This window comes from Pelodiscus sinensis, chromosome 4, assembly GCF_052426305.1.
Source record: "Pelodiscus sinensis isolate ZL-2025 chromosome 4, ASM5242630v1, whole genome shotgun sequence".
NCBI classification, from domain to species: Eukaryota; Metazoa; Chordata; order Testudines; family Trionychidae; genus Pelodiscus; species Pelodiscus sinensis.
Window position 1 is genome coordinate 44587027 of NC_143055.1, and position 13233 is coordinate 44600259.

Here is a 13233-nt window from a genome sequence, read left to right on the forward strand (position 1 = left end):
AGAGCTAATGGACACAATATTAAACAATTTAATCAAACATACACTGTAGATGCCACTAACATTTTCTTTAACTAGTTTCTTGCTTTAGACAACCAAGTCGCAGCCTGTACATGATACACACGAAGAAAGACTTTCAAATCAGAAACTGAGATCTTATTACACTGACCATATCTAGTCTGATAAAAAGAAATCTCTAACTCTAAATGCTGATGCAATACAATATTAATAATTATTAATAATGGAGAAAGGAACTAAAAATAGCACACACCTGGTATTAATGGTTTATTTGGAGTTTGTGTTAGTTTGTTTTATATTTTTAATACTTATAGTTGACAGGACCAAATATACCACTTCGTCAACTAGGCATAACTCCAATGAAATCACAAGCATGGGATGGATTTACTCCAGCTGTGAATTTGGCCAATAATGTACTGTTGAACAATTTTGATAGGAAAGTAAAGTACTGCCGTAGTGAAACTCATGTTTACTGCATACCTAGTAAAGATCAACTGGGGACAGAGAATAGGATTTGAGATAACGCGATTTGTCCCCCCAGAAATTAATGTCCTTTTACACAAATCCAAAACCAAAAAAGTAACAATGTCCCTTAACTACAGTAAATGAATTATTTGCAAAAATAACATAGAAAAGCAACAGTGCTACCACCCTACTCATCATTACAGTTCCAATAATTAATGGGACCCACGCTCTCAAAACATGAAGCCCAGTGATGTCAGCTTCCGAATTAGCATACAGAACAATAGCATCCAGCATAAGGTGTATTATTTAAATTTCAGATTTTATTTAAAAGCGTCACAAATTGTTTTTTTTTCCCCCCAACAACTTTGAATTTTTTTTTTAAAACATCCATCTTTCCTCCATGTAAAAGCTGAAAAGTAACATCTTTTACCCTGTAGGTTTAGTACTCGTCTATCATGTACTAGAATGACCAGTTAACATCACCACTATTTGCATTAGATGCACCCTCTGTTTGTTTTATATGAATAATTTCTCAGCAACAAAGGGTTAGGTGTTTAAAAGAAATGAATGATTATCATTTAAAAGTAATTAAAACTTCAGATTTAAAAAAAAATTAAAGTCTAATTCAGGATACATCATCACTGGACTACAGCTGTGGTACCTGATAAAGTCCCTTTTATAGAAGGTTGTCAGCTTTATTAACTTCATGAGGAGCCATGCAACAATCTAACCTTTGGGTTTAGCTATGCTCTACTTTATGTATTTCAGTGTCAAAAGAGGCCATAGTGATTATCTAGCCTTATCTTGTAGCTCATCACTCTCCCAAAACAAGCTACTGCTTGGTAAAGAGCATTAAGGGGCATCTTGCTATTTTCAATTTCTCTTTTTTTGACTCAGATTGTCTCACTTATCCCCAACTGTCTGCACAATGAGATTAAAGAGAAATGCCAAACATATTTTAGAGTGGTAGTTACTAAGAGCTGAGGAAAACATTTCTTCACTTTTGTACCTGTTTCATCGGGTGAACTTGGAGAAGCACTGTCCTGTGATAACGTTGTCCAGCTGGAATCTTCATCACTTGGAGCCAGATTTTGAATCCGATGTAATGCACAATCTGTTTTGGCTCCAGTTTTAGGATGGTCCTTCTTAGTCTCAGGACTTGATGATACAGTGGCTACTTGGCCATCTTCTGGACTGGACAGCTTGTTTTGTTTCTGAGGCAGTACATCCCCATTGACAATCACGGTGGAAGCCTGGCTGTTACTTTGTGCTGCTTTCTCCTCCATCACTACATGACTGTTCCCAAAATTCTGTTCTAATTCCCTGGCTGATGTTTCCAGATCTGCATAGTAATTTAGGAAGCTCTTGGTCCTCCTAGGTTGAGAGGAGAATATTTCGCAGCCTGCAGAATCCTGAGGGGTTGCTTCTTTACCTTCTAACTTCTCAGAAGTAATGTTTATCCCTGCAGTTGTAGTGAGATTTTTGTTGGGATCCTGCTGCCCCTGTTCTGCTGCTTTTCTAAGCTGATTTTCTCCATTCTTCACCAGCTTTATATTAGCAGAGTTGTTCCCCAGAAGGGGCTGTGCTGCTGGATCTGAAAGGCCCATGGCTGTCTGAATGTTAGTTAATGCATATTTTTTCCTGCATTTTGGGGGAGTGCTGTTCTTTGTTTCTGTATGCTTCATTTCCGCATTCAACAGTTCATTATGGGAGGAGCGCAAGTTAAGAGTATTAGGGGGAGTGGCAGGATTATTGCGATTCACAACGTCGGTTGTGCTATTGCTTGCCATAAACACAGCCAATGCGTCCACACTGGAGTCAACTAGAAAAGAAAAAGAGATATTCATGAGATACTCTTTGTAGTAGAGCTTTTGGAAAAGGGATACGATGCCTTTAACTGGTAAACAACAGTTTCTATAAACTAAGTGGAAGGGAAAACAGATACATTAAAAAAAAGATCAGTTTGTCAAATATGAAAATTCAAAAGCAAAAAAGGTGGTGATGACATTGGGGAATGTTACGTTGTTAATAAAGGTATACAATATTTTTACTCCAATTTTTATTTTACATTTTTGAATGTTTGAGCTACAGTAAAACTCCAATTGTCGGCATCCAGTGGTCCGGCACTCCCGATAGTCCAGCACCAACTGGAATCCGGAAGTGCTCCAGCCAGAAGACAACTGGAGCTTCTCCGTGCCGCTTCCCCAAGTGTGCTGCTGCCGCTGATTAAACTGACCAGTGGCGGACTTGGGGAAGATGCGCAAAGCAGAGCAGCTGGGGTGCTGCCGAGTTGGTCCCGCAGTGCCGACCCTCACCCCCCTGCTCGGCGCCCGGCAGCACCCCAGATGCTCTGCTCCGCCAAGCGGCAGACTTGGGGAAGCTGCGGAGCAAAGAAGCTGAGAGTGCTGCTGGGCACCGAGCAGGGAGGTTAGGGGCGGCGCTCCAGGACCAACCGGGCAGCACCCCAGCTGCTCAGTCCCTGGCTTCTCCAAGTCCTCCACTCGTCAGTTTCAGAAGCGGCTGAATCTGTCAGCAGCAGGTGCGCGGGGCTTCCTCCACCTCCCTGCATAACGGTGGAGGGTTCGCCCCACGCCGCGCCATTTCCCCCCTCCCCTCCTCAACCCTTCACAGCTCCCCTTCTGGAGTATCTCCTGATACTCTGGCATATCCGATAATCCGGCACCCCCTGGGTTGAAAGGTGCTGGATTATTGGAAGTTTACTCTACTAGGTATATTTTGGGGAGGAAAAGAAGTATTTTGCATCTGCTTTGGAGTTCTGAAGTTCATTATCCTCTTTCTCACTAAAATGCATGGTTTCACCGCCTCCTGAGCCAAGAAGTAGGGCAAGAATTTATTTAGGACCCACCAATAGTGAGTTGAAGAGTAGGGTGTGTCTAGATTACAGAGTTTTGTCGACAAAACTCTACCTGCGTCTGCACTACCGCTGAGTTCTGTCGACATAACGTCGACAGAACTCAGCAGTTTTGTCGACGCTGGTAAACCTCATTTTACGAGGCATAACGCGTTCTGTCGACAGAAGGTGTTATTGCATCTAGGGTTGTGTCTAGACTACAGGGTAGACACTCTTTGTCGACAGAAGCTTTGTCGACAGTATCTGTCAACAAAACTTCTGTCGACAAAAGCCTGTAGTCTAGACGTACCCTAAGTGGCCCTACAGATCAAAGCAACATACTGCTACCTTTCTACCCTGGCAGAAATGAAACATTGTTATTGCTTATTTTAGGTCATCTCTGATAGATGTCTATCCAACCTGCTCTTAAATATCTCCAGAGATGGAGATTCCACAATCTCCCTAGGCAACTTATTCCAATCTTCAACCACCCTGAGAGTTAGCAAGTTTTTCCTAATGTCCAACCTAAGCCTCCCTTGCTGCAACTTAAGCCAATTGCTTCTTGTCCTATCCTCAGATGTTAAGGAGAGTAATTTTTCTCCCTCCTCCTTGTAACATCCGTTTAGGTACTTAAAAGCTGCTATCATGTCTTCTCTTTTCCAAACTAAACAAACCCAATTCTTTCAGTCTTCCCTCATAGCTCATGCTCTGTAGACGTTTAATCATTTTTGTTGCTCTTCTCTGGACTCTCTACACAATGGCTTCGTCTATGCCTCTCCCGGAGGGGCATAAGGATCTTGCACAAAATAGGGTTTTTGTGCAACACAAAATGTCCACGCTACTTTTTTCCCCCCCTCACAAAAACCCTTTGTGCAAAAATGGCTTGCATAAATTATGCAAACGAGGCACCGTGATATGCTAATCCATGCCTCATTTGCATACTCGCTGCCGGCAAAACCAGCAGTGCAGACATAGTCAATTTGTCTACATCTTTCCTGAAACATGGTGCCCACAACTGGACTCAATACTCCAGCTGAGGCCTAATCAGCACAGTTCATAATCAGTCCATAACTGAGCTACAACATTCTTCTACTTTTCTTACTTTTCTTGCAACTTGTGGGCAACTCTCTGACATCATGATATCTGAAACACTGGTCAAGCTTCCAGAGAACTAGGCTTGGGCAGGGAGGGGATTTTCAAATAAGGTTGCCAACTTTGTACCCGGGAATAACCGAACACCTCCCTTGCAAGGCCCTCCCCATGTCCCATCCCGCTCACTCCATTCCCTAGTCACCCTCATTCACTCACTCACTCACTCACTCACTCACTCACTCACTCACTCATTTTCACTGTGCCGGCTAACAGGGCAAGTTGTGGGAGGACCTGATGGCTCCAACTGGGGGTGCAGGCTCTGGGGTGAGGCTGGGGGATGAAGGGTTTAGGTTGCAGGAAGAGGCTCTGGGCTGTGGCTGAGGGACCTGCTGGGTGGAAGGTAGAATCAAAGCTGGGACAGGGGGTTGTGGCCTGGAGGTGTAAGAGGTGCAGGTTCCAGGTAGCACTTACCTCACGCAGTTCTTGGAAGTAGTGGTATGCCCTCTCAGCTCCTACATGGTGGCATTTGGGGCAGGGACAGCATGCAAAGCCCCTCAAGATGCCCTGGCCTCTTATGCATAGAAGCTGGAGGGTGAACATGCCAGCTGCTTCCTGGGAGCTGCGTAGCATGGAGGCTAGCAACCAATCTGCCAGCCCCACTGTGCGGCACTGCCAATCAGATAGTTAATGGCTCAATCAGCGGTGCTGACCAGAGCTGCCAGGATCCCTTTTCGACCAGGGATCCCAGTTGAAAACCGAACACCTGGTCATCCTACTTTCAGACCAATGAAATGATCAAAGAGAGTATTTTTTTATATATTAAAAAGTATCCATGGTTTCCCCTGCTGCCTATTGTCACTCCCATGGTAAAGTATGACTTCCATTAATAATAGAAAATACACCATGAATTCTTCCTGTGACTCACTCGTTTGAGAAATGCAAACAAATTATAAACCAATTAGTATTCACTCCCTCTGACAGAGTATAAAGCACTCTCTCAGTTGTTGCTAGTTCTCTCAGAAAAGGCTGATTTGTGATATGCCTGTTGCACACTAAAATGAGGGTGTGACTTCAGATATATCCATGGATAAAAGAGTACAGTTTGAGCTGGTTGCTAGGAGAGCATTCCAGTTAAGATATATTGTGCATCTGAGTATTCAATCTGTGAAAGAAAAGACTACTCTAAAATATGGATTTAGAGAAAATAAATTCTTTGTGGACTCCTTATATATAAAATATAAGGAACACTATATGAAAGGTTTATTTAAATCCAGGTACACCTGTTAAATTTAGTGTTTAACATTTTCAAATTTGTATACTTCATTTTGTTTTAACTTTAGAGAACAGACTAATGTATCCTTTATCTTTTCCTCTATGCCAAAGGAATCCCAGTCTTAAGAGTTACAAAAGGGTTTAAACACATGATTTTTCATTATTTGATTACCATGATTTCCTCAAATTCTGGTCTATTAGTCTTTTAGCTTTAGTTTTTGATTAATAATAAATACATATATTCAAGTATTCAAATTGTAACCATAGCACATTAAAAAAAATCACAAAGTATCAGAAATTAGTGTGTTTTTAGAGGTAAATAAATACTTTTAGGAGTTGTCATCACACATCCTCTCTGTCTGATTGATCCTTCAGGATGCAAAGTAATATTATGACTCATATGGTTGAGGACTCCACATAAAGTTATGAACAAGTGCCCTCCGTTATAAAGGAGCTTCAGGGGGTAGCCGAGTTAGTTTGTTACAGAAAAAAAACAGCAAGCAAATGGTCTGGTAGCACTTTATAGACTAACAAAACATGTAGATGGTATCTGAAGAAGTGGGCTGTGCCCACAAAAGCTCGTGATACCATCTACATGTTTTGTTAGTCTATAAAGTGCTACCAGACCATTTGCTTGCTGTTTTCTCTGTTATAAAGGAATGTATGTAGATTTTTTTTGTCTTATAAAATGGAGCAATTTGAATTTATTGACTAGCTTTTTAAATTTCTTGTGGTTTTCATGAAGCCTGAAGGCAATATAGAAGTTATATGCTCATAGACTTTAAGGTCAAAAGGGACCATCGTGATTATCTAGTTTGACTTCCTGTACATTTCAGTTCACAAAACCTCACTCGCCCTTCCTTGACCTATAGCTATAGATTCTTGTTAAATTAAGTGTTAACTCATTTTCAAAATTGCTTATTTCATTTAAACCTTAGAAAATGCATCCTTTCTCTCTCTCTTTTCCTCTATGCCACATAGAGTTCCACTCCTAAGAGTTGCAAATGGGTTTAAACACATGATTTTCCATAATCTGATTACTGTGATTTCCTCAACCTTCTGGCTGAGTTACTGAAATCCTCACATTATGATTTAAAGACTTCAAATTACAGATAATCTGCTATCTTCACCCTGGCCCCATGCTGCCAAGGAAGGTGGAAATCCCCAGTGTCTTTGACATTATGACTCAATGACAATTCCTTCTTGACCCCTCACATGATAACAAGTTAGCCCCTGAGCATGTGGAAAGAACAGGGCTGGGCAAAATGCAGCCCACAGGCCAGATTCAGCCCGCCAAGCCACCAGATCCAGAAACGCGGCTGCAGGGCTCTGTTTCTGTTTTGAAACTGGAGGGAAGGGGGAATGTTTTAGGAGCTGCCCCGCCCCCAGCACATTCCCATTCGCCAGTTTCTGGCAGAAACCGGCCAATGGGAGCTTCTTGTTAGAAAATCAGGCAGCTAAGAAGAACCATACCCCCTCTTCTCATCTCAGTTTTACATGAAGCACATGGCCAGGCAGGGAGGCTGGCTGCCTGGGAAACATTTTAAGCTCTACAGGCAGGCAGGCTAGTTTGGCAGCTGACAAGTAAGTCTCTTGGCCACAGCCTGCTTCTGGAACTCCAGCCCTTCCCTGCCCCAACTCTCTGTCCCCCCACCCCCCCACTCAACATGTTTAAACCCTCTGTCTCCCTCTTTCACTCATACGCCCCCCCCACCCAGGCTGTGTCTAGTTTACACCTCTCTGTCGACAGAGAGATGTAGATTAGGCACATCAAAATTGCTAATGAAGCTGGGATTTAAATATCCCGTGCCTCATTAACATAAACATGGCCACCGCGTTTTTCGAAACTGAGTTTTTTTGTGGATCTGTTAAAAATAAAGCCTTTTTTTGGACAGATCCTGTAAACCTCATTTTTTGAGGAATACAGGATCTGTCGAAAAAGGGTTTATTTTCGACAGATCCTGGTCTAGACTGCCTTTTTTTTTTTTTAAAAAAAAAACCCTCTTTTGGAAGAAAAAAAAAAGCGGTGGCCATGTTTATGCTAATGAGGCATGGGATATTTAAATCCATGCTTCATTAGCAATTTCGATGTGCTTGATTTGCATCCCTCTGACAACAGAGATTGCATCTCCTGCCAATCTCCTGCCCCAGATCACAATCCTATCCTAGGTCACATCCCAAACCTCTGCACTCTAGTCCCCTGCCCTAGGTCACAACCTGCTTCATCCCAACTCCCTCCCAGACTCCAGTCTCCCTCCTGCACCCCAGTGCCTTACTCCAAGCTCCCTTCTGCACCCAACCGCCATTCCAGACCCCGCATCTCCTCCATTAATATCATGGAAGCGTGTGCAGCCCTCAACCACTTTCCAAAATCTTGGAGTGGCTCTGCATCAAAAATTATTGCCCACCCCAGGCAAGACCCACCAACCATATGGGAAAGAATTCTCTTTAGTAACTCAAAACTCTCTCCATTTAGTGTCCCATCACTGGCTACTGGACATTCTTGCTGCTAGCAGTCGCAGATCAACTCTTGCCATTGGGAGCAGCATAACGCCATCCCCTCAAAACATTTATCAAGCTCAGTCTTGATGCCAGTTAGATTTTTTTGTCCCTCAATGTTTCGCTCCTCTGATGGTTAGAAACCTTCATCTCATTTCAATAGTAAACGTCTTCATGACCTGTTTATATCCATTTGTTCTTGTATCCATGTTGGCACTGAACTTAATCTAACTCCTCTCCCTCCCTGGTACAGGCTGGATTATGGATGTGGCTGGATCAGAGAACCCTGGCAGCCTAGTGACAGGACAGCAATCCAGGAGGGGCCAGGCTGAAGCATCAGGACAGATCTGAGGGCAGCCCCCAGCAGTGGGGCTGAAGCCAGCAGCAACTCCAGCAGCCCCTGACGGTCTGCGGCACTGGGATTGAGCCGGTGGCAACCCAGGCAGTGCAGGCTGAGGCCAGAGCCTCAGGCAGCTCACGGAAGTGGGGCCAGAGCTTATGGGCTGCTGCAGGGAGGAGTCCGAGCCCTCAGCAGCCTGCAGCAGTGGACCCAGGACAGGGGCTGGTGGCAGCCCCAGCAGCCCATGGCAGCACGGTGCTGGGATCAGAGCCTGAGCCCTCAGCAGCCCCCAACAGTCCAACCATGGCCAGAGGCGGCCCCTGGAAGCCTGCTGCAGTGTGGGGCCAGAGCTTGTGACTGCCCACAGCAGCGCAGGGCGGGAGGCTAGCAGGCAGCCCAGCCAGGGCAACAGCAGTGGGGCCAGCAACCCAGCAGGCAGCCTGGCAGGGGCTGAAGTTAGTCCCTCCGCTCTACCCCCAGATGGCAGAGTCCACAGCTGGGCACTGTGGCAGGGAACCTTCTCTGGGCTGGCAAATTCCCTAGTTAGGGACAAGTCAGGCTCCAAGGGAGCCAGATAAGAGATGTCCAACCTGTGTTTATCCCTATGATGTAAGTACAGATAGCAATCATATCTCCCCTCGGTCTTTTATTTTTGTTAAGCTGAACAAGCCAAGCTCTTTGCATCTCCTCTCATAAATAGGTATTTCACTCCTCTGATCATCTTAGTTGCACTTCTCTGCACCTGTTCCAGTTTGAATTAATCTTTTTGCACATGGGATACCAGAAATGCACACAGTAGGAGAGATCCAGAGAAGATCTCACCAGTGTCGTGTACAATGGTACTACCACTTCCTTATACCTATTGGAAATACTTGGCCTGATGAAACCTAGGATTCCATTTGCCTTTTTCAAAGAATCATAGAATCTAGGACTGGAAGGGACCTCGAGAGGTCATCGAGTCCAGTCCCCTGCCTCCATGGCAGGACCAAATGCCGTCTAGACCATCCCTGATAGACATTTATCTAACCTACTCTTAAATATCTCCACAGATGGAGATTTCACAACCTTCCTAGGCAATTTATTCCAGTGTTTAACTATCCTGACAGTTAGGAACTTTTTCCTAATGTCCAACCTAAACCTCCCTTGCTGCAGTTTAAGCCCACTGCTTCTTGTTCTATCCTCAGAGGCCAAGATGAACAAGTTTTCTCCTTCCTCCTTATGACACCCTTTTAGATATATGAAAACGGCTATCATGTCCCCCCTCAGTCTTCTCTTTTCTAAACTAAACAAACCCAATTTTTTCAGCCTTCCTTCATAGGTCATGATCTCTAGACCTTTAATCGTTCTTGTTGCTCTTCTCTGGACCCTCTCCAATTTCTCCACATCTTTCTTGTAATGCGGTGCCCAGAACTGGACACAATACACCAACTGAGGCCTAACCAGTGCAGAGTAGAGCGGAAGAATGACTTCTCATGTCTTGCTCACAACACACCTGTTAATGCATCCCAGAATCATGTTTGCTTTCTTTGCAACAGCATCACACTGATGACTCATATTCAGCTTGTGGTCCACTATAACACCTAGATCCCTTTCTGCCATACTCCTTCCTATCCCTTTCTGCCATACTCCTTCCTAGACAGTCGCTTTCCAGTCTGTATGTGTGAAACTGATTGTTCCTTCCTAAGTGGAGCACTTTGCATTTGTCTCTATTAAACTTCATCCAGTTTATCTAGACCATTTCTCCAATTTGTCCAGATCATTTTGAATTATGATCCTATCCTCCAGAGCAGTCGCAACCCCTCCCAGCTTGGTATCATCTGCAAGCTTAATAAGCGTACTTTCTATGCCAATATCTAAATAGTTGATGAAGATATTGAACATAGCCAATCCCAAAACAGACCCCTGCAGAACCCCACTTGTTATACCTTTCCAGAAGGATTGTGAACCATTAATAACTACTCTCTGAGTACGGTTATCAAGCCAGTTATGCATCCACCTTATAGTAGCACCATCTAAGTTGTATTTACCTAGTTTACTGATAAGAATATCATGCAAGACCGTATCAAATGCGTTACTAAAGTCTAGGTATACCACATCCACCGCTTCTTCCTTATCCACAAGACTCGTTATCCTATCAAAGAAAGCTATCAGATTGGTTTGACATGATTTATTCTTTACAAATCCATGCTGGCTGTTCGCTATCACCTTGCCACTTTCCAAGTGTTTACAGAGGATTTCCTTAATTACTTGCTCCATTATTTTCCCTGGCACAGAAGTTAAACTAACTGGTCTGTAGTTTCTTGGTTGTTCTTATTTCCCTTTTTATAAATGGGCACTATATTTGCCCTTTTCCAGTCTTCTGGAATATCTCCTGTCTCCCTTGATTTTCCAAAGATGATAGCTAGAGGCTCAGATACCTCCTCTATCAGCTCCTTGAGTATTCTAGGATGCATTTCATCAGGCTCTGGTGACTTGCAGGCATCTAACTTTTCTAGGTGATTTTTAACTTGCTCTTTTTTTTATTTTATCTTCTAAACCTCCCTCCTTCCCACTAGCATTCACTATGTTAAGCATTCCTTCAGACTTTTCGGTGAAGACCGAAACAAAGAAGTCATTAAGCATCTCTGCTATTTCCAAGTTTCCTGTTACTGTTTCTCCCTCCTCACTGACCAGTGGGCCTACCCTGTCCTCGGTCTTTCTCTTGCTTCTAATGTATTTATAAAAGTCTTCTTGTTTCCCTATATTTCCGTAGCTAGTTTGAGCTCATTTTGTGCCCACACCAGACTAGTGGTTCATACCCGCACCACACTAGTGGTTCATTGTCATTCTGTGATCAACTAATATATTTTATGTAAAACTTTTAAGGAATGGATAATTGTGATCCCTGACAGTTTATGGTATAATGTCCACAACTGCATGCTATTTATCAAGGCCAGTTTTTGGAATCAGATCATAGTACATTCCAACACAATTCTGAGAGAATCTGAAATAACAAGATTACAATTTATAAACAACTTAATAGTTTACAAGCAGGGAGCCCTGTTCTACAGATCCCAATGTCCCCTGCAATGTTGTTCTAGTTATTTTTTGTGTGGAAAAGAATTCTTAAAAAAGACACCTTCCTAGGTAGTTCAAACACATCCTGACAAAAATCAATATATGGAGATATAATGTAGAAAACAATACAATTCTGAGTCTACTCAATAAAGATCCGGCACTGATACACCAGATATATTGACTCGTTCCTAGAAAGTTAATAATGAGGGAAAGGACTGGGCAGGGATCGTCGAATTGAGGACGTAAATGCGTGGTTGCGCAGGTGGTGTCGCAGAGAGGGCTTTGGTTTCTTCGACCATGGGACTCTGTTCCGGGCGGAAGGATTGTTAGGAAGAGATGGGATCCACCTAACGAAGAGAGGAAGGAGTATCTTCGCGGGCAGGCTTGCGAACCTAGTGAGGAGGGCTTTAAACTAGGTTCGTCGGGGGACGGTGACCAAAACCCTGAGGGGAGTGGGAAAGTCAGATACCGGGAAGAAATGCATAGAGCAAGGAGCGAGAAAGGAGGACCCCAGTTTCGAATGGAGAAGATAGTGCAATCAACTGGTTACCTGAAGTGTTTGTACACTAATGCGAGAAGCCTGGGCAACAAGCAGGAAGAACTGGAGGCCCTGGCCCAGGCCAAGAAATATGATTTAATTGGGATAACAGAGACTTGGTGGGATGACTCGCATGACTGGAGCGCTGTCATGGAAGGGTATAGATTGTTCAGGAAGAATAGGCAGGGGAGAAAAGGAGGAGGAGTTGCACTATATGTAAGAGAGCACTATGATTGCTCTGAACTCCAGTATAAAGAGGGAGAAAAACTTGTTGAAAGTCTATGGGTCAGGTTTAAAGGAGCAAACAGCAGTGATGTTGTGGTTGGTGTCTGCTACAGGCCACCGAACCAGGTGGATGAGGTAGATGAGGCTTTCTTCGAACAACTGAGCGAAGCTTCCAGATCGCAGGCCCTGGTTCTCATGGGGGACTTTAATCACCCTGACATCTGTTGGGAAACCAATACGGCAGTACACAGGCAATCCAGGAAGTTTTTGGAGAATGTTGGGGATAACTTCTTGGTACAAGTGCTGAAGGATCCGACCAGGGGCCATGCACAGCTTGATCTTCTCCTCACAAACAGGGAGGAACTAATAGGGGACGTAGAGGTGGGTGACAACCTGGGAAGCAGTGATCATGAGATGGTAGATTTCAGGATCCTGACCAAAGGAAGGAAAGAGAGTAGTAAAATACACACCCTGGACTTCAAAAAAGCAGATTTTGACTCCCTCAGAGATCTGATGGAAAGAATCCCCTGGGATGTTAACATGAAGGGGAAAGGAGTCCAGGACAGCTGGCAGTATTTTAAAGAAGCCTTATTGAAGGCACAGAAAGAAACCATCCCGACGCGTAGCAAGAGAGGCAAACCTGGTAGGAGACCGGATTGGCTTACAGGGGAAATCCTTGGTGTACTTAAGCACAAAAAGGAAGCTTACAGAAAGTGGAAACTTGGACAAATGACTAGGGAGGAGCTTAAATGTATAGTTCGAGAATGCCGGGGGGTTATCAGGAAGGCAAAAGCGCAAATGGAGTTGCGACTGGCTAAGGATGTGAAGGATAACAAGAAAGGTTTCTACAGGCATGTCAACAAGAAGAAGGTGATCAGA

The 13233-nt window shown here is 43.9% G+C and overlaps 1 protein-coding gene across 10 annotated transcripts in view; it reads right to left on the reverse strand.

Moving 5' to 3' along the window:
• The window catches only part of APBB2 (amyloid beta precursor protein binding family B member 2), a 311717-nt gene that overhangs the window by 162830 nt on the left and 135654 nt on the right, over positions 1-13233 (reverse strand). For all 10 annotated transcript variants that reach the window (XM_089777852.1, XM_089777853.1, XM_006129479.4 and 7 more), the window contains one exon: positions 1490-2302. In XM_089777852.1, coding sequence (XP_089633978.1) covers positions 1490-2302 — 813 coding nt within the window. The remainder of the gene's footprint in view (positions 1-1489; positions 2303-13233) is intronic.